The sequence below is a fragment of the Gallus gallus genome, chromosome 11 (genome assembly GCF_016699485.2).
Source record: "Gallus gallus isolate bGalGal1 chromosome 11, bGalGal1.mat.broiler.GRCg7b, whole genome shotgun sequence".
In the NCBI taxonomy this organism is placed as follows: Eukaryota; Metazoa; Chordata; class Aves; order Galliformes; family Phasianidae; genus Gallus; species Gallus gallus.
In genome coordinates this window covers 6,169,162-6,190,784 of record NC_052542.1, presented here as the reverse complement: position 1 = coordinate 6,190,784, position 21,623 = coordinate 6,169,162, and the positions used below count along the sequence as shown (strand labels likewise).

General features: G+C 37.1%; 1 protein-coding gene across 13 annotated transcripts in view; it reads left to right on the top strand.

Moving 5' to 3' along the window:
• Nucleotides 1-21,186, top strand: part of ADCY7 (adenylate cyclase 7) — a 58,859-nt gene extending 37,673 nt beyond the window's left edge. For 12 of the 13 annotated variants that reach the window (XM_015292401.4, XM_040707183.2, XM_015292402.4 and 9 more), the window contains 20 exons: nucleotides 503-630; nucleotides 871-1,029; nucleotides 4,518-4,650; nucleotides 5,845-6,030; nucleotides 6,883-6,926; nucleotides 7,301-7,381; nucleotides 8,456-8,528; nucleotides 9,380-9,477; nucleotides 10,205-10,289; nucleotides 11,090-11,227; nucleotides 12,252-12,338; nucleotides 12,903-12,941; nucleotides 13,605-13,768; nucleotides 14,602-14,683; nucleotides 15,212-15,367; nucleotides 16,030-16,176; nucleotides 16,552-16,659; nucleotides 17,401-17,515; nucleotides 18,142-18,266; nucleotides 18,380-21,186. In XM_015292401.4, coding sequence (XP_015147887.2) covers nucleotides 503-630; nucleotides 871-1,029; nucleotides 4,518-4,650; nucleotides 5,845-6,030; nucleotides 6,883-6,926; nucleotides 7,301-7,381; nucleotides 8,456-8,528; nucleotides 9,380-9,477; nucleotides 10,205-10,289; nucleotides 11,090-11,227; nucleotides 12,252-12,338; nucleotides 12,903-12,941; nucleotides 13,605-13,768; nucleotides 14,602-14,683; nucleotides 15,212-15,367; nucleotides 16,030-16,176; nucleotides 16,552-16,659; nucleotides 17,401-17,515; nucleotides 18,142-18,266; nucleotides 18,380-18,526 — 2,295 coding nt within the window. In that variant the 3' untranslated portion in view covers nucleotides 18,527-21,186. The remainder of the gene's footprint in view (nucleotides 1-502; nucleotides 631-870; nucleotides 1,030-4,517; nucleotides 4,651-5,844; nucleotides 6,031-6,882; nucleotides 6,927-7,300; nucleotides 7,382-8,455; nucleotides 8,529-9,379; nucleotides 9,478-10,204; nucleotides 10,290-11,089; nucleotides 11,228-12,251; nucleotides 12,339-12,902; nucleotides 12,942-13,604; nucleotides 13,769-14,601; nucleotides 14,684-15,211; nucleotides 15,368-16,029; nucleotides 16,177-16,551; nucleotides 16,660-17,400; nucleotides 17,516-18,141; nucleotides 18,267-18,379) is intronic. The other variant, XM_015292407.4, reaches the window with a different exon arrangement.
• Nucleotides 21,187-21,623: the final 437 nt, after the last annotated feature.

Sequence of the window (21,623 nt, the reverse complement as noted above, 5' to 3'; positions counted from 1 at the left end):
AATTTTTGTATGCAGATATGCCAGGTTAGGCATCCTAATTCCTTCCTTCTCCCTAGATTCTGTGCAGCTCTTATGACACTGCTCTGAGAAGTCTGAGGAAAAGGTGAACGAAGTGATTAATTTATTAACACCTGAATAACAAAGATGAATGTTAAAAGATAGTTGAGTAGATTTCATCCTCCAAATGATAAATGATTTCAAAGTTTTTCACTGCTATAATTTCATTCATAGTTTTTCAGTTGCAAACAGTGCCGAGAGTAAAGTCAGAAATTACTAAGATTATATTTCAGAAACACTTGAAGTAGTAATTTGTATTACCCTCCAGCCATTTGAATGCAGAAAATGAGAAGTAGGTTTTGCTTCAGACAGGATTGACTGTAGCCTTACTTCCTCAAAACGATGTAGACAAGTCCTAGTTTGGTGTCATTAGTCTCCTTGCAGGTTTTTTGTTGTTTTTTTTTTTTTTCCCCCCCCATTAAATATGTTAATCATTATTTTTCAGGAGAATGAATGCATGAGAATAAAAATCCTGGGAGATTGTTACTACTGTGTGTCAGGCCTACCTGTGTCCTTGCCAGTCCATGCCAGGAACTGTGTTAAAATGGGACTGGACATGTGTGAAGCAATAAAGTAAGCATAGCACAGAAGACTTTTTAATTGCGTAGAGGCTATAAAGGTATTCAATCAAGTCATTGTTAATGTTGTCATTGTAAAAAATTATTTACTGCCTCTAGTTTGATAGTTATGCATTAGGTCATAAGTTTGTCTCTTGTCTTTGCACCGAGCATATAATGAGACTAAACCCAAATAGATATCCAGAAGGAAGAAAGTCAGAAGTCTAAATTATACTCTAACTCCTCTCTTCTACAGGCAGGTGAGAGAAGCCACAGGTGTGGATATCAACATGAGAGTTGGCATTCATTCTGGGAACGTACTGTGTGGTGTGATTGGCCTCCGCAAGTGGCAGTACGATGTCTGGTCTCACGATGTTTCCTTAGCGAACCGCATGGAGTCTGCAGGCGTACCTGGGTGAGGCCTTCCACTCTCACTGCTGGCTCACTGTCATCACCTTTCTCATAGTCATGGCTTGTCAGTCTGGAATCTGTAACTGTTCCATGACACAAATCGCTATAATGATGTGAATAAAATGGACAAATGTGTACTTGCCTGAGCAGTAAAAACCCAGTATTTTCTGGTTGTTCTTTTTTATTGAGCTGTACAAGTGTGTTAGCAGGAAAGTGACTACTTCTTGACCTCTCCTTCATTTCAGAAAGTTGTGTGGCTTTAGCACTGTTATTGAGTTGACTGGACCTGTGTTGTGTACATGGGTAATGCTATATTTTTAAGCTTCAGTAAAGAATAGATACAGAACATAGGTTGACAAAGAAAAGCTGCATATTTACAGCAGTTGGTGTTTCTGTTGATACATCAATTGGTTCCCTGGTCACCTGATTTATGTTAGCTCAATATTCAAACACTTCACAACACTGAACTCTCAGAAATTAAAATAAACCCTGGTGAGGAGCGTCCAAGGAAGAAGAATTTATAGCTGTTGTGTATTCTCTCTGAGCTGTATTTGGCATGGGCAGAATGGGAAGGAGAATGAGTAGTCCTGGGTGGAAGAGCTGAGGCAAAATGTAGCATGACTTGCTTTGTGTCACTCAGCAGTGCAGGGTGTTGGGCCTGAGCCTGATATTTTTGCTGTGCTTTTGAAGGTATTTACAGAAAAGGACAATTGTAAATGTATTTTTTAAATGCTAGCAGTGCACGTTTTCCTAAAAGAGGATAATACAGTTGTTTTCTGTTTTCTCAGTTGAACCTTGAGGATTAAAATTTGGCTCAATTTTTTTTTTGTCTTTTCAATGGTTTACACAAAAATGATCATATTGAGAGTTTTCCTTTTTCCCTTCCCAAATGTGATGCTGTAACTTTGAAAGTTCTTGGTATTCTTTGCAAATTAACATTTATTAATGGAATGGCATTCTAAGAGGTATATATTTTCCATTCAAAACTATTAAGCATTGAGATTCCAATTACTCTTTTTTTGTCTACTTAGTTTCACTGTCATTGTAGAGTGTCTCCTTACTTGTATTTTAGGTAAGTTGTGCAGAGTAGCGGGATATGAATATCACATCCTTTTCTTTCTTTGGTAGCAGAAAGCAAACTGATTGAAACTTAGTTAACGGTTGCAATATCATCCAGGTTGAGTGTTTTAGAGAATTCTGCATGGTTAAACAAGAATATGGAGTCGTGAAGTTTCTTTTCTTAGCAAAGGAAATAACACGACTCTGAATATGACATGAATATCACACAAATGTCACATTTAGGACTATTGTCGAATCTTAAAAACTGATTATTCCAAAACATTTGTCATGCAAATGTTTGATTCTCTGATAGAGATAAAAGTTATTTTAAGTTTGCTTGTTGATTCCAAAACATAACACATAATATTTTCTGTAGCACTCGCTTTCCATGTGTTAAAACTGGCCACAGGAAACCTTCTGTTCCTGGAAGACTGAGCCTCCCAGGGAGGAGGGGTTTCTATTTGTTATGTAGCTTCTAGTGTGGAAAAATCATCTGCCTGGGGTTCTCCATAGTTTCCACTCTTAGCTAGGTCTGCTCCTTTGGAAGTCAGCAGAAGTTTTGTCACTGGGAGCAGTTTGAGGTTTTTGTTTAAAATAGGAAGTATAAATGTGTTGGGCCTTGTGAATGAGGAAATTCTAAAGACTTTTGGAAAGATGCAGAGAAACTGCTCTTTTTGTGAATAATTTATTCCCATTGACTGAGTATCCTTGTTCTTCTTTCATAGTCTAAAGTTAATTTACATTTGTAATAACATAATAATAGACTGGTAAAACGGAAAAGCACAGCACCAAGATTAAAACCACGTTTATGACCATTTCTCTGGCACAGATGGACCTGAAACACTGACATGCATGCTCAGGCATATTAGCATAGGGAAGTGAGAGTGCGGTGTTGTAGGTGTTCTGCATTGATATGCCTTAGTGCATGTCAAAGCTTGCCTTGAGAGGCAGCTTTAGCTGCTTTTGTTATGTGTTGACCCTGGAATCCACTAAAGCATTAGTAACTGTTGGAAGTTGTCAGCATTAAGAAGTTAAATAGAAAGAAGTTTACAGATCTGAAATGTACTATGTATATGTGTATGATTTGTATGTACATGTGTATGATTTGGGAAGAGGGGAGAGGATCCATACATAATAAAAATGGATACTGAAAAGATCAGAGGAGAGGTAGATACTGAACAGATGAGCTAAGTAGAAAAAGACAGAAAAGTTACTGCAGTACATGTGGGTTGTAATGCTGAGTTAATACAGACATCACTCAGTATGCTTCAGTTCCCGTGGGGGGGGAGAAGTGGCGATCAGAAGCTGGCTGTAAGAGTTCAAATTCACATACTTTCCCTTGTTTCAAAACTGCTTAATCCATTGGAAAAAAAACATAGTCTTTTTTTGAAAATTACCAGTAAGCAAAAACCTCTTACCTTCTAGTTCCAAATGAACTGTGGAATTTTTTGCTCTTCTGTGGGAAGCCACAGCCCGCGGTCTCCAGGTCTTGACTGCTTGATCTTCACATATCCTATTCAGGTTAAGAAAGTTGAGCTGGACTGGACCGTCACCCCCTTTTTTATGCAGTTAGACAAGTGCTGTCAGCTTCCATTCTGGGCTGTGCTGTTAACAGCTCTGTGCTGATGGGTTGTAGGAATGATGGTGCAGTGATTAACCCCTCTGTGCCAAGGAAAAATGAGAAAAGTTGTGGGACAACTAGAAAAAATAGAACAAAATTATGCGTCTCTTTCATGAACGTATTGAGGCCTCTCATTAAGAAATTCTGTGTGGAAAAGTGTAACTCAACTTATTATTTCCGTGCAAATATGTGATCCAGGATGCTGAACTAAGTAACATCCAAGGGGAAAGCATGAGTGGATACAAAAAGTGCCAGCTGCTCCATTAGACGTGTTGCTGTGTTAGAGTGTGGTTGTTTCTGTCAGAAAAGACAGACTTCAAGACTTGTCTTCCTTGTTGAGAAAAACCTTTTCCAATTTTTTTTTTCCATTTTTTTTTGTAACTCCTCATGCATTTCCAGCCTAAGACAGTCCTCCCTTCTGCGTTTTATGTGAGCTGTCCTTGCAGCTCTTACAATCTGCAACAACCTGCCTGTATGTCTGTCTTCTCAGTCATCAGATCTTCTGTGATGATATTTCTTCTTGTATCTCCATCTTTCTCTTATTGTGCTTATTTCATTTTAATCTTGTACTGATACTATCTCATTCTGGGAGGTGTTTTTTGGGATACTTGGTATGAAAGATGTGCAACAAAGGACTGCGGTGATTGATTGCAAATGCACTTTAAAGTACTGGCAGGATTTTGGAGTTGGCTGCCAAAGCACGTGGTGACTGAAAAGCAGAAATGTAGCAGTAGCCATTGAAATGTAAATGAAATGCTTAGTATGACCTTTCTCTAAATGCTTGTTTGTCTTTTTCTTTCTTCCATTCTCAGTCGTGTACACATCACTGAAGCAACGCTAAATCACTTGGGCAAGGCTTATGAAGTAGAAGAAGGAAATGGACACCTTAGAGATCCTTACCTTGAATCCATGAATATCAAAACCTACTTGGTGGTTGATCCAAGGGTATGTGCGTGTTTTTAAACACGTATTTAAATTCATACATTTTAATTACAGAAGTGTCTGTGGAGTGAGTCATCTGAGTAACTTAGATTTGGGACTTTAGATCTGAAAGCATATCCTACTGTTCTGTGTCAGAAACCTCATACATGGTTCATATAGTCAGCATTTGTACTCGGCCATGTATTTGCCTGAAGCATGTGACTTACAAATTCAAATGGTGGGATGACGTCATGAGACGTCAGAGAGCACTTAAGCAGTGTAGCCACTTCCAGATAGAATGTTCTATGTGAAGTGGCTTCCAGCAACTTTCTCCTCACTGTTTTATATGCAAGATTCACCTTCCTTTCAAGATATAAAGTTAGTAACTGTCACCCACTCAGGGATGGGTAACATCTCAAGCATTACTAGCTTGGATTGACTTGCGGCTGACAAGTAAGACACTGCGAAAGGAAAAAGAACAGAAATGGTGAACTCCTTTCATTCAGGATCTTTACAGGGAGAAACAGTGTAGAGCCACTTTTAATTATTAAGAGCTCAAGCTTATCTTCTTTGTATGTTTTATGTACACAACACCGAAACAACCTTCCCCATTATGTGCACAGTTCTCAGATTGAAGATCTAGTTCTATTGAAGTGGTCCCTGCTCACCTGAAGATACCTATAAAATGTTAGCAAATAGCCAGTCAGTGATGCATCAGTTTATTCCATAGTTTAGGCTTCCTTTTAGACCCACAGAGGAACTGTTGCATGAGTACTGCCTGACTGTTCACCTGTTGTATAGGGATATTATCTAAGAGTGAATCAGTCATCTGTGGGATCTTTCTCCTGACTGTTTTTATATGCTTCAGCTCAGAAATTGGGAATCTTATGTTCCTGCTGTTGCGCTGATTGCATGGAAATTGTATCTACGGTCCCAGGATCTCTGGTATCATCACTCTCAAACCAGGAAGCTTGAAAGTTGTTTTACAAGTGAAGGCTTGTAAAGGCAGCTCAAGCAAATTCATTATGTCATGATTTGCTACAACTGAAATTAATTAAATGAGATAAAGAAATTGAGGTTGGCCGACTTTGCTGATGAGTGTCAAGTCCTACTAAGTGGCTTGGTTATTTAGTTTACAATTACTCAACTATACTGAGCTTTGTTTGTTTGTAATTTGTATCATTTCCTGTTTTCTAAGTTGCTGTGTTTTTCTGTTAGTCCAAACAGTGCAAATCAAATAATCATCTTCCTAAAACAAGAGTGAATGATGGGCTGAAGATGCGGGCATCTGTTCGGATGACACGTTATTTAGAATCCTGGGGAGCAGCTAGGCCTTTTGCCCACCTAAACCATAGAGAAAGTGTGAGCAGTGACTCTTCGACTTCACAAGGAAGGCAACGAAAGGTGAAGTTTGAAGTGATTATGTCATCTTAAAATTATGAACTGCTTCTGTCTGTGGTTTGAAACCTAAAATCTGACATATTTTTGTGGGTGAGTTTCTGCTGTTACTCTTAAATATGCATACAGAACTAAGCAGGTATCTGTGCAATGCCTACTTCAGTCCAAACAATATTCACACACCACGTAAGTCTAGCATATTATGCTTGTAATAAGCCTTCAAAGAAAAACACTGAAAGTATCTTCTGACATTTCTCTATCCTAGGGTTGTACTCAATATGTGTGGTTTTAGAAAAGAAATATTTTGTCCTAGCTTCTAGATGCACACATGAAATTTTATAGAAAATAAACTGTCCCTCCACATGCTCCATTTACAATGGGCTTTTGTCAGAAAATACTTTAAGAAAATTCATTTTTCCTACAATCTGCCATTACTGAAAGGAGGAGATGCACACTTCTCAGGTGTGCTTCCAAGGCCCAGCAGAGCTATGCTACTCTCTGAGTAGATGGCAGTTGTAATTTTTAAAATGAAGTATATTCCATTTGGGTTTGTGCAAGTAGTTTCCTGTTTACTTGTCTCTGCTCATCTTAGTTATTTCAGTGTATGGAGAAAAATCAGGGGAAAGATTTGTTAAATTATTTTCTAATGATTTTTACAGAAAGGACAGAAAACACCCACTGGTTAAAGCAGAAAATGTTACTGGGAAGTGTTGGTTTGGATAAGCTTTTCTGTTTGAGAATGTTTCTTGAATGTTGTTTGTCAGTAAAACTGTTTTTGACTTTCTCTTGAAGTTCATTCTCAATGGTTGTTCACATTGTTGAGTGTGTAACTTATTCTATATTCCTTACGTGATTTAGGAAATACCTCTGTGTTCCACTGGGCGCCAGAGGACTTCTGACAGGTTTGTAGAGTACTTTTTTTTTTCTTGATATATGATTTTGTGTTCTATCTACTGTAAGCATGTGATCTTTTGACTGATTAATCAGTGTGTATGCTGTTTCCACAATGAGAATGTTCAGCTCGGTCTCTGGACTTTTAAAAGGCATCTAAATTCATGTTTGTTATGGTTGGCAGTCTCTGAAGGCTTTCTCCCCAACCTGTCTTCCCTCAGTTTTGAAAGTAGCCAGATGTTATTTTAATGTGATTTAGGATACCTGTATTTGTCAAAAAGCTTTTTAGTTAAGATAAACAATGTGTGTGATAACTCCACCGTGTAGTTTGGATAGAGAGGATTAAGCTGAATAGCATGTGACACAGACTTCATATCGTTCACAGAAATTCATCTCAGAAGGGGAGAATAGAGGAAGATATTTATGATGAAATGATGTCAACCATTGAAGGACTCAGTTCAACTAAGTATGCAAAGCTTTTATTTTCTATCATCTTTTTTTTTCTCAATTTTAACTCCAGATGCAAAATTTACTTCTCAACAACGTTACCATGTATTCGTCTTGCAATTTTTTGTTTAATTTAATTTCCTCTTTGCCTTAGTTTTCAGTAATAATCTTGTTATTTTCGTTCTTTGAGCAAGAAGCCAATGGCTAGTCTAGCTGTTCTGTGTGGTATGATACTATGAAATAACAGAGTTATCACTTCATTTCTTAGGACTGTCCAAAGCAATGAGCTAAGTGGCGGTACAAGGATAGGAAGTTAATATTTGCATTCTGTTTATTAAAATAAGAACTATGAAGAAATGGGGTGCGGTCCTGACCAAAACCTGTGTATAAAGCCAAAACACGGTTTTGGGGTAATAATAAAGTTGGTTTAATGTCAGGTTAGTTGACAGTAAATGATCTTTCAGTAGCAGGTGGTGTGTTTGACATTACATAGGCAATTGGATTTGGTGATTTTTGAAGGTCCCTTCCAACTGAACTATTCTGTTGTTGCATTTAAAAACATACAAGCATAAGCAATGTTGTCTTCTCCTTGTTTATTTTTTGTTTTGTTTTTAAATTTAAAATACAGGGTTTAATTTCCTATCAAATGTGAACCAGTGAATTCAAGAAGAAAATCTTTCATTTAAATTACGGCAAGGCTATTAACACTGTACTTCCTACTATGTACTTCCTACTATTCCTAGTAGGTGATGCTGTTGGTAATACTTAAGGGCAGAGTTTGGAGGCTGTTAGCCATCTCTGAACACTTGCTGTTCTACATGACTATTTTTAAACCGCAAAAAAGGTCTGGGGTTACATTTTGCACATAAATGGCAAACTCTGCTGTTAGAGGAAGTTCTGGATCTGCCTGTCAACAGCATGGAAACTTAGCAGCTCATGGGTCACCCTATGAATGAAGACTTTTCAAAGCTGTCAATTGTGTATAAATCCACAGCACCATCACCCTGTCTACTGTAAGGCTGTAACTACAATGCTTTTGCATTCTTCCTTGGCTGTTCTGGACATTCTGTAATGTGTATCTCTGTGCATGCAGCCCATGGTGTGGCAAATCTGATGACTTCTGTGGATTTTCACTGATATTTGCAGAACCTGGTCTTGAAAAAGAGGTTGGTAAGAGCAAAATAATAGTTCTTGGTCTTTGATTTCTACTTCAGAGTGGCATAATAGTATACTTAAAACTGTGTTTTCATTCTTGAATTGGATTCTGGAGATGACTGCAAACCCAGAGAGGTTTTTGGTACCTACAGGAAGGTGGATCTCGTGATTTGTTTAAGTTGGCCACTCTTCCTTGATAACCCATGTTCTGGAGAGTGTTTCTAATCCGTGGTTAAATTCTTGCCATAGGGAGTCAGTAGGGGTTGGGCTGGTTTTACTGTATGAAGAACTTTCAAAAGTAAAGAGAATTTAAATACTGCATCTGTAATGAAATTACTTTCTGTGGTTGCTTCATTACAACTATAATACCGTTATTAAGTTCCTAAATTTGCTGTGCTGTGATGCACTGTGCATAGTTGCTGGTGCACATATATATAATGAACCAATATGTAGTGTGTGTGTGTGTTAATTTGTATATATACACACACACAAGTGTTTGTGTGTGTATATTTGTGTATCATACGCATATATATGTACGTATATATATGTACACACATATGTATATACTAGATTTACTTCCGTGTATGTCCTTTTTTGTAAGGATTTTGATCACATGCATCTGTGAAGTTCTGATCTACAGAATTGGTGCAGGATTTCCCTCTAGGTTAAAAATTATCCTTTGGTCTGGGCTGGTATATGTTGACAGATATTCAGATGACTTTCTTTTGTTGTTTTTTAGTTTTGTGTATGTTTTGAATAGTGCAGTGTAAACTTCTATATCTGTGTAGTCACAAAAACTTTGCAGCATTTTAAAGAAGGTAATATTCTTTATAATAATCTGATCTATTAAAATCTGTTTCAGTACCGCACCATTACTATTCTAAAACTGAAGAGTTACTTTGCGTGTGCAAGTTTTGTGTTCCTCTGTATTTTTCTGATACAAGTGTTCATAATGCCCAAGTAAGTGCCAGTATTTTAATAACTTATAATTCAAATTAGCCCGTAGCTTAAGTGAAACTCACAGGCATGAAACTTCTTGAAGTCCCCTGGAGTTCCTGAGGGAAACTCCTCTTAGTGTAATTTAACCCTTAATGAAAGCATGCGTTCGTGTTGTTGGGAAATGAGCCCAGATATCACTATGAAAATAAAATACAGATATTTCTTAAGTAATCTGCATGACTCATTAGTTTACACAAGGAGATGATCGGGGGATTGAGGATTACTATTTTATAACAGCTGGCTGTAAGAATGTTGACTGAACAAGGAATAGAAAAATGGGATTAGCTGGTGAAAAGGTGCTCAGTGCTCCTTTTTTCTGTAGAGTTGCAAGGAAGGAACTTCTGGTTTCTTCTCATACTTCCAAGAAAGCAGATCAGATGTTTGATGTTTCTGAAGTTTATAGCACAGTTGTTTTTTCATGGCTATTGGAGTGCAATTTCCATGTGATTTATGCATAAGGGTAATAGCTCAGACCCTCGGTGAGGGAATAGGATAATTTAGTTGTATTTGTGCAACACAGCAACAGTAACTTGAGCAACTTGATGGTTATCCAGTGCCATCAGAAGGAAAAAAAAAAAAAAGTCTATTCAGTTTGAGAAACAGTGTTAGGAAACATTAGTCTGAAGTGCAGTTTGAATGATATTTTCATTTATTACTGGTTTGTTTAAATGCTTTATCTTCTGTTTAGAACTACAAAACTAGGAATTTCCTTTGGCGTCGTTGCAATCATCATTGCACTCGTTTTGTTTGTGTGCTTTGCTGAGAAATGTATGGTAAGTGTAAAAAAGTGGATGGATGTGATTTGGCAGTTCAGTCTGTCCTTCAGGATGATGGGTTAAGCTGCTAGTTTTATAGGAGCTACAGAAGCATAGATAGCTGCCAGAAGATTTTATTGCCTGAAATGGATTGTCGTGTTTGAAAGTTATTAATGTAACTCAGAATAATTTGAGTACCAAAATAGGTGGCTAGGAGGGAGGAGGAAGTTATTAACACTTGTGTGGCGGGGCTGTTTTCTTATTTATGTTCATTTCTGTATCAATAACAATTATTCTAGCTGTGAATCCTGAGGTTTCTATAGTGGAAACAGTATTAAAAGCAAAACAAAGTTTGAATTAGTTTTCATAATAATGTGTAAAGCCCTGTGAAAATTATAAACATATGAATAACGTGTTAGATACAGTTAGATAGCATGCATGGCTTTTACATACATACAGCTTTTATACAGGTAGATGGATTTTATATGTATGTGTGTATATATCTTTGTAGAGAGGTATGTGCATGGATAGGTGTGCAGGTGGTTTCTACATATGTAAAAAAAAAAACTGGTGGAGAAAAGAAAAAGTTCTAATAATTCAATCAGGCTTGAGTTTTACATGGAATGTTTGGTTGTAGCACCCCTGAACAAGGTAGCAGGCATCGAATCTGAATGTCTGGATTCAGAGATATAAATTAGGATTTCAACAAAGAGTCTTTTCTCTCTCCTGCACACATAAAGTGTTTTTAAATTTACAGGTATTTCTTCCCTCATGCTGTCCATGTTATTGAAACTTTTCTTTCTTATTTTTTTTAACAGAAGTGCTGCTCAGAAAGGTGGCCTTTCCTACGCCGTCTTTGCTCTATCTCAGAAAAAGTGGAAACAATGCCTTTGCTTAGGCTTCCTTTAGCAGTCATCACTATAGGTGCCTTGTTGATTATAGCCATTTTTAACCTGGTAAGTAATCGCATTGTCTTTATTCTGTGACCATACTTTGAGCAGCATTCTGTATTCTTTTCACGAAGGGTTTGACTCTGGCTTTTCTCCTCCTGATGTCCAGTTCCCATCTGAGTTGACTTACACATGGATAATACACCATGTAAAATAAAAGAATTCAAAGGAAAAAAATCCCACTAAAACTAAAAGTTCTGAGATCTATTTTACATCACCTTTTCTTGTTTTCAAGACGGCATTTATAATTACCATAGATTATGACAATCATCACTAAGATTGTCTTTTGTTTTTTTATGTAGGTGTAAGTGCCTGTATTGGGTAGAACGCAGACATTGTAGGTAGTTACTGCTGGACTAGATGCAAACAGAATCCGTCTTTCAACCTTAGTTGTGTATTGTATTCCACCTGGGGTGCAAACGTGAAAAACTACTCTTTGGTGTTACCTTATGCTCAAGACCATGCCATTTCTTTTTTTTTGGTTTGTTTTAACAAGCATTATTTGACATCAAGTTAACAGTTAAACCTCTCTGGTAGCTAACTGCTAAAAGTGATATATTTCCTATCCCACGTTCTCAGTTTATCATTCTCCTGATTCCATGGGGAGTTTGTTCTGAAAGCTGTTCTGCAGCTTTTGTAGGGCTGTGTTTCTGCTGGCTCAGGCCCTTGAACTGACTCACAGTGGTGTCATGTGAACGCCGCCAGACAGCCCAAAAGAGAACAGGAACAGCAGCTGTGAGAGCGGTGAGTGGGACACTGTACCAGTTAGCTGCTGGATTAGTTTAGCTGTAATGTGAAGCTTCGCCCCCAAATAAATAAACAAAAGGTAAACACTTGGCAGTTTTAACCTTCCTGCATATAAGGGGCATCATGAAATTTTAATACTTATATTGCAGTAGCACTGAAAGGGCAACCAGATAAGGGCAACCAGATTCACTGTATAACATGTGGAGAGAAGACACTTAAAAATAAATGACTACCTGCTAACTGATTTCTGTGGTTTTGTCTTTTTTTCTTGCTAATAAATGAGACTACTGAAAAGAACAATGCTGCAAACGTTACTGGCTCAGATGACTTGAATGGCACTGCCAATGTGAGTTATGTCTTCATTTCTAAGGTAAAAAGAAATAAGGCTTGGATGGTGTGTCCAATATAAATGGATGCAGTATTTTTATACACTTTCATGTTTTTATAAAAATAGAATTAAGTCATTGAACTCAAAGGTTATTACTTCCACACGGCAGTTCTTGAAGTGTTTTCTGTAATTAACTGTGATTCAACTCTGCATCTTCTAGGGATTTTCAGAAGTTTCCAGTACTATTGCATTAACCCAAAGACGTAGCTTGCTTTGGTTACTCTGCACTTTTGGAAGCTGTTCCCTAGCATTTGTGTCAGGGACAGTTAGATGCAGCACTTGTTAACTAGACAAAAGGATCATTCCTAAAGATTTAATGTTTTTAGTTCTTTAACTTCAAAACAGCACTCTATTTAGAGATCATTCAAATCTGTGGGATGCTCCTTTGTTACCTGGCTGCTCCTTTACATGATGAATGTGTTTTTGAGCCATGTGTGAAGACCCTTTGATTGAAGCTCTTAGGACAGATAAGTGACACACTAAATTTAATGCAGATTATACTCACCTAATTTTGTAATTTTCTGTTCTTGCATGTTTGTATATCAGTCATTTGAAAACACAACTGAGTACTTCGTTGAGGAAACTGTAAGTAGTAAATACATTTTTATTTTAAAGCCCAGATCTTTGAATACTGTATTTATTTTAGACAACTGTCAGGTTTTGTTGCTTTAAAAAGCAGCTTTTCTAGATGCCCAGCAGCAGCAAAGTTCTTCATGAAATCACGATGTTTCAGTTGCTGTTGCTGTGATGAAGAAAGTATGGCTTTGCAGTGGGTTTTTTTTGGCATTTTAAAGGGAGAGATATGAGAATGTAGTATCAGCTCAAGGTTACAAAGGGAGCACTATGAAAAATAGGACCAGAATTCTGGAGTTCCTGCTTTGGAGCCAGTTTGTTGGACTATAAAGCTGCTTTAAGTTGTTCCTGAACTCATAATAAGTAATGCGTACATAGTCTTCAGAAGATAAATTTTCAACCCTCTTTAGTTTTAATCTGATGCTGCACATATTGGCACGTGATGCTTTTTGTTTAAACGTTTGTCTCTGTCAAATTAAAAAAGGAGTAGCCAGGAAAAGTGTTAAATCCTGCACTATAGTTCAATTAAGTATAAAGGTTTAATTGTATTTGGTGATTATAGTTTCTTTTGTTTAAATTTAGATGGTCATGAACTTGAAGCATTTGCTATGTTTGAAAGCCTTATGCAGCATGAAGCCTGAATAATGCAACTGTATTTAAATTCTTCTTTTCCAGTATTATGCTTATTGCTGCATTTTGGGATTCATTGCTTGCTCAGTATTTCTTCAAATGAGCTTCGAACTCAAAGTTCTCCTCCTGTCCATTGCAGTAACTGTATACCTCATCATTTTTAATACCCTTCCACATAGAAATACGACTGTCTCTGTCAACGTTACCAGGTGTGGTAGAAAATTTATTATTAACAATAATGTTCTGTTAAAGGAGATGTTTGATTTTGGTATACTAGCTATACTAGCTATAATATTAAAATATCAAAGTTGCACGAGTCAGACATTATAAAGCTTTTTGTTAAGCTTAACCCCAGTGACACAGAAATACCCTCATCCAATTGAAGAAACTATAACAAATATGTGGAAAGCTTTTACTGTTCATTTGCAAGTCTGTTTCTCAGATTTTCAGCATATTCTCATAGTTGATGATTAGGATAAAGTTATTTTGCAGAGACCAACTGTGAGCTCTCTGTGCAGTTTAAAAAAGCCTAAAGGAGCTCTTAATTTAGCCTTGTAATCCCAGACTAATCATATCGTGGGTTTGATACACTGTTGAAAATTCATAATGTAATGAGGAACTGATTTTACTAAAAAATATGAATGCCTCTCAGATTTCCACAGAGTAATTCAATGGCTGACTTTTTAGTAATTCCGGTTTTTATTTGTTATCAGCTTCCCTTCTACAAATAAGAAAGTTTTGTTTTTGAATTTGAGGGCTTTGTTGGCTGTGTTTTCTGTAGGACAGTATGGACAATATCTCCTTGCAACAGTTAACGAAGTTTCAGTATTGTTTTGTTGTTGTGTGAAGCAGTTCATGTACTGAACTGAATGGCAATCTTTCTTCATTATCAGATAATGACATAACCAGACAGCCATTGGCAAAAATGGCACTGGTGATATATATATTTGTGTACACTTTCTGTTGCCCTCCCTACCCTCAAAGCAACTCCTAATCGTATGGGATTAATACAGAGGATTTTGTATTGCTTTCTTGTTTACAGGCTTTTCATTGAAGAGCCAAGAATAATGATTAATATATATCTGGTTCTGTTTTACATAACCCTAATATTACTTGCAAAGCAGGTATGTATTGAAAAAGCAGTAGGTTAGTTCTCTTTTACTTGCAGCCAGTTGATTTAAATAAAATGTAAATGTATATGTGAGTATATATAGATATATATAAATTCTTCTCTTGTACTTAACTTTTAGATAATGAAAAAAATAATTACTGTTAAAAGGCAGAAACATTTTTACTCTTTTCAGTATTATTTATATTAGTCATATCTTTTTGAACTTCCTCCACTTTGGATCCATCTGTATTTAGAAATGTAATTATCCTAAATCAAGGTAGCAATTAAAGATAAAAACAATCGCACAATTAATAAAATATCTTTTTTTAATACACCTGATGCTACCTGAATGGCATTTATTCATAGTGACTGCTTTTTTTTTTGACCTTCATTTTGAAGCACACTGTTTGTAACTGTTTAGGTTCAAAAGGTCTTAAAGAAATGTTATTGCCTTCACACTGTCGGAATAATTTGACTCATGTATGTTTCAGCAACATATTATATGTATTTATTTAATTTATCATACTGTGTTCTTTTGCAGATTGACTATTACTGTCGACTGGATTGTCTGTGGAAGAATAAGTTTAAAAAAGAACATGAGCAGTTTGAAACAATGGAGAACGTCAACAGGCTTTTACTGGAAAATGTACTTCCAGCACACGTTGCTGCCTATTTCATTGGTGAAAAGCGAAATGAGGTAGGGTTAGGCTCTACTAATGACAGTAAATTGGGTGTCTGTGGTGCAGAACACCAGGCTAACAAGCACACAGAAAAGGTTCTGCAGTGTTTTCCATCTTGCTTGTGTCCCTTTGTAAATCTAATCTGCTATCCAGGAGGGCTCAAAAATGCAAATTTTAATGTCAGTCCATGAAATCTGTTTTCAGATTAGCTTTGGGACACAGTTTGAGTTTGGCAAATAGTTAATGCTGATTTACTGCTTTCTGAAGACCATATTTTGCTGGAGAAAACAGGGTTTCCTTCTTACCAAATTAGTCCAGCAACAGCTAGTGTCTGTGCTAGCAACCCCTGTGGGAAAAGTTGATCATTAATGATTTTTCAAAGACATCCTTCTGATTTTGCCAACATGTTATCAGAATAAATATTGCTGATTTTATAGCCATGCTGAGTGGGAGAAAACAGGCACGGTCTAGAAGAGATTACAGTCTTGGAGATAAGTAAATTGTAGGCAAATCAACTTTGTTAACGTTTCCCTTGAAATTGGACACACCCATTGTAAAGTACTATAGCTTCATAGGAAAACTGTAATTTGATTACCCATTGCAAACAATAATTGTGGTTTTGAATACCTGTGGTGGAAGTCAACTGCTGACAGTGTGTGATTATACTCTTTTCCTGTAGGACTGGTACCATCAATCTTATGACTGTGTCTGTGTCATGTTTGCATCAGTGCCAGATTTTAAGGTGTTCTATACTGAATGCGATGTCAATAAAGAAGGTCTGGAATGCTTGCGACTGTTGAATGAAATCATTGCTGATTTTGATGAGGTAATTAAGGTTTTGGCTAAGGTGGACTGGATTACATGCTTACTGTAAAATGCTTCACTAGATTTGTGAGCAGTGGAGGGAGAAAAAACACCTATAGGCTGAACTAATGCTTTGAGTTCAGCCTTGCAATCTTGGAAATAAAATGTATTCCATCTGATGGGATGATGGGATCATCTCATTCATTAGTAATATGGCTTGAAAGTTGTGAATTTCACTATTTTTATTATATGAACTCTTAGACCAAGACAGTGAAATGAATATTCAGTGCTTTCTTGTATCTAATACTCATGGGGTGATAGTGTTCCTAGAGATGTTCATTGCAGACACTGAAATAGGCTCTTAAAGTCTCTGTCTCTATTTTCTTTACCTTAACAGCTCTTGTTAAAACCTAAATTCAGTGGTGTTGAAAAAATAAAGACAATTGGAAGCACTTACATGGCAGCAGCTGGCCTCAGTGTCACGCCAGGCCAAGAGAACAACCAGGTGAGTTTTCTCTGAAATCCACCTTCAGTGTTCTGTGTTTTATGAGGCTACCATGTCTGTATGTGCATTTCAAAGTAACAGAAGAAAATGTCATGGAAAAGGGGAACTGTCAAGAGTGACTTTCTGAAATGTGGGAAAAGGTCACGAAAGCATATTGGCTCACATCTACTATTTTCAAAGCGAGCATTAAGACTGTAACCCCGGTGTATTTCTTACATATTTTCTCTCAGATTACTCTAGTTTAACATTTCTAGAGGCATAACAATAGCTCTAATGATAAGGAAGTAAAAGAATGGCTGCCAGAGAAATAGCCATCTCAGAATTTGACAGGAAGCTTTTTATGATACCTGAGAACCTGCACAAAAAGAGACTCTTCGTGCTGCGTTAGATCTGAATCTGAAACATCCTACATCCCACAAGAATTAAAAGCAGCTTTTTCTATATTCAGGCTCACTTTCACTGTAGCGGGATTACGCAGGACATTAGGATGCAGGGAGCCGTTGTGTACATATAGAGCATGCACATTAAATGTGGAATTCAAAAAGAGATACATAAATTGATTATAATTAGCCATGCCAATTGAATTCAATCAATTTTGAATATCTGTTGAACTGTGCCATTTTATTCCATGGCCTTATCCTTATATGCTTTATACACTAATGGTACTGTTTTGGAATAGTAGCCTAAGCGCAACCATCTGTGTTGTTACTTGATCACTAATACATGTTACCAACTGTGTAGGATAAGGAGAGACAACATGCACACATTGGGATTATGGTGGAATACGGGATTGCCTTGATGAGTAAACTGGATGGCATCAACCGACACTCCTTTAACAATTTCCGATTACGTATTGGTAAGCTGTCAGGAGCACCAACTTTTCATCTTTGTAAAAATGAAAAATGAAGTACTGAGGCAAAGTGAGTGTTCCATAACACTCAGTACTTAACACTGAACAGCCATACTTAACACTGAACGCAGTATTTAGGTGCTTGTAAAATGCTGAACGGTTGAAGGTAGAGTAGTCTAGTCTAGCTTTTTTAATATGCCAAGCTAATTGAGGAATGGCTTTTTCTAATCACTGGAAGGAGCAGTAGAAGACTTCAGCTTGGATCAGTTTGGAGAAAACTACAGGTACAGGTGAAGAGGGAGATAGCCCATAATTAAATAAAGACAGTGTTGTCATTATACAAGTGTTTTATCTATGTATTAAGACTAGAAGCTTTGCTTTGGCATGAGCTCTACCCTAGCTCTTTCTTGGGCTTTCCATTACACAGTGAATAAGTAATTTCACATCTCCCAAGCCTAAGTACCACTCAGTACTAGATCAGTGCTAATACTGCTATGAAGGCGCAGCAGGGTTAGTGTGGTGCAGTTTTCCATTTTTGTCTTTCCTTGAGACTGACCATTTATAGCTAATAGTGAAGGTAGATATCAAGTAGTTTTCTCCTTCAGTAACGGTACCTGCTTTTTTTTATACAGGGATAAATCATGGTCCTGTGATTGCTGGTGTAATCGGTGCCCGGAAGCCTCAATATGATATCTGGGGTAACACCGTTAATGTTGCCAGCAGGATGGAGAGTACAGGGGAGCTTGGAAAAATCCAGGTAAAGAAATGTATAAGCCTTGGAAAGTCTAAGAAATTATTTCTAATTGTTTTTTTTTTTTCTATGAGTAATCCGTAGTATTTCTAAAGTTTTCTAATTCTTTTCACCCAAAGGTCACAGAAGAAACGAGTAGAATACTACAGGACCTGGGATATTCGTGTGAATGTAGGGGACTCATTAATGTCAAAGGAAAGGGGGAACTGAGGACTTACTTTGTTTGCACCGAGACAGCCAAATTCCAAGGTATTGGACTGAACTGAGGCTAAGACAAAATTAATGCAAGTAGACTTTGAACTGCCTCCCTTCTGTGAAGACTTAGAACTTCCCTCCTTATGTGAAGGAGATTATTCTGAAAATACATACATAGTATTCATATTTCTTCTGCATCGAAAGATGGGAGAATGTGTGTGGTTTTGGTGTTTGATTTTTTTTATTTTCCAAAGAAGCTCTGAAAAGTTCCTAGCAAACCTCCTGTCTTAAAAAGACTACCTTTTCCTGAAGCGATTTCAGGATTCACCTAGAATTGTTGTGAAGCATTCTGTTAGTTCCTTCCTTTACTTGCACTGTGAGAGTCTAACAGCTCCAGTAACAAACTACGTGGATGCACTGTTGAACTCCTTATATTCCACTGCTTCATTTTTTGTCACACTTGCACGCAGTATTGCATTTGTCACAGACATACTGAGATGATACTCCAGCATATAGCATACCCTGCTAGTAATGCTAAACAAACTTCATGGCAGAAGACGGTGGAATAATGGAAAGAGAAATACAAGCAAACTGAGCTGAGTGCCTTTGAGGTGGAAAAACAAGTAATTGCACAGATTTGGATGACTTCTTCATTATTTTCTCCTCCTCCACTGCAGTATCATGTGTTATGCAAGTGTTTTCCTAACCAGCAGCTGTCCAGAAGTCTTTCATCTAGTTCAGGGTGTTTACATTTATATATGTTGCCCCTTGTGTTTATGTGCCTCTGTATTTAGCACCTGTGTGCAGATATTGTGCAGTCATATAGGAGAGTCGTCTTTAAAAATCTGGCTTGAAATTTCAAAAAACACACCTAATGCAGTTCATGCTGAATGCTTGGCTGGACAGACTGTGGTACCAGCTTCTAGCACTGGCATCCAGCTGGAATTCTGCATACTGGCTGCATTCTTGATTGTTTTTGTAGAAGAAAATAATCTGTTTTGAATTATTTGGAAACTGAAAAACAGATGTAATAGAATAGTATTAGAAACAGTAGCAGATACAGTATAAACAGAGCTGCAGCTGAGATGAGTTTTTCTTTTTTAATTTTTTTCTCTTTTGTTTCTTTGACTTGATTGGCTTCTTGCTGGTTTATACTCCTTTTAAAGGCGATGCGGTTTATGAAACAATTTGTTTTTGAAGATTACAAAAGAATATGTGGAGAAACATATTCATAATGGAAATGTTTGAGCAGAGCCTCGGTGCTGAAAAGCAGGCTGAGCGCATTGGTAAGATCACAGAAATTGGCTTGCTGTAAGTCGCTTTGTAAAGTTTTTAAGGTGTTAATATTTTAAGCAAAAATCTAAATTAGCCTTTATCTACTTACAATCAATCTATTTTCTGTTGGTGGAGATGACCATTTTTTCTAATGATGAGACCTTGTGGCTAAATATATGTATTCACCAAGAATGTGTTCTCCCCTTATCCCCTTGTACCCCATGGAGTATGACTGAACAGCACAGTGATTAATAAATGCAACATCTGCTTTGTTAAGCCTTACTCTTCTGCAAACAAAGCAGCATCTACTAATTTTGGGGGTTAGTACTAAATTATACTGGAAAAGACTTTAACAAGCAGTCATATACATTACTGCCACTTTCTAATTACTGTGTAATTTCTTTAGGAAATGAAGTGACTGTTTCAAGGCAGAAACAAATCTAAATATTGTCCAACTGTGGATTTAAAAAATTGTACTTACAGCCTTTGTCAAATTGGTAGGTCAAAACTATGCTTGTAGTAATTCTCCAACAGAAAATAGCAGGTTAGAAAACCTTAGTTTGAGGTTGTCTGGCTCATGTATGGACTCTGCTGAGGATGGAAGCTTCATACTTGGTGTCTTCTCAGTATCAGGTCAGTGTTGTAATAGAATAAACTCTCAAAGAGCTTTTGCTACTCTTGTATGATGTGTGTTTGTAATACCAGATGCTCAACAAGCGTTTGTTTTGAGATATTTATTTATTGTTTTATAAGGACCATGCATGTGTGGAAGACTCAGCAGTCTTTCATGTCATATGGTAGTTAGGTGAAGTGACTATTTGCCTTGTTAATATATTTTGAAAAGTGCATCATGCCTATAGCTTAGAGCTGGCTCTAAAGTTCACAGAACTCGTAGAATTTAGATGTAAGTTATCTATGGAAAAAATTGGCTGTCACTAACAGCATTTTGAAATGCTTTTGTTTACACTGTTTTGCCTGTCAGGCTAGTGACTTGCTTGGGCGTACCTTAACCTCTTTTACAGAAGTGGCATAGAAAGCTGTTGCTTTTGAACTGGAATTAGTCTTTATTGTTGATTTTAAAGGACATTGTGTACTGCTCACTGAATTTTAGTTTGGGCAACACAATTATGTAAAGAAAAAGGGGTTCATAGCTGAAGATGACTAACTTCTTGTTAGAAATGGATTTGTATACTACAGAAATTGCATACTATACTAGGAAAACTATTCAACTACAGAAAAAGTTCAATTTAAGAGACAGCTGTTCATTATTCTCAAGAGAACTGTGAACTTAAGACTAAGAAAGTAATCTTGTTAGAAAATCTTTACAGCATTATTGTTTTTGCAACTATGAAAATGACACTGTATCTAATCTGAAGAGCTAATAATGTTTTGAATTAACAATCTATTTTAAAGAACAAACTTTTGTTTTTATTATTAAATAAACAACTTCCTGAAACTTGTGTGTTTTTGCAGTTATTTTGAAGGGAGGCAAATGGATAAGCCCAGGCTCTTCTCAGTGGTGTAGTGATAGGACAAGGAGCAGTGGCCTAAAACTTGAAGATAGGAAGTTCCATAAAGAGATGTGGAAGAACTTCTTTACGGTAAGGGTGATGGAGCGCTGGAACAGGCTGCCCAGAGAGGTGGTAGAGTCTCCTTCTCTGGTGATATTCAGGACCTGGCTGGTTGCCTCCCTGTGCAACCTGCTGTAGGGAACCTGCTTTAGCAGGGGGTTGGACTCTATGATCTCTTGAGGTTGCTTTCAACCCCTACAATTCTGTGATAGCCGTGAACAGGAGCTGTATTTCTTATACCCCCTATAGAGTTAGTGAATTTTTTTTTTAGTTGCAAGGTGAATTTGATACATACATGTATGAGAACTTCTACAAGTAGAAA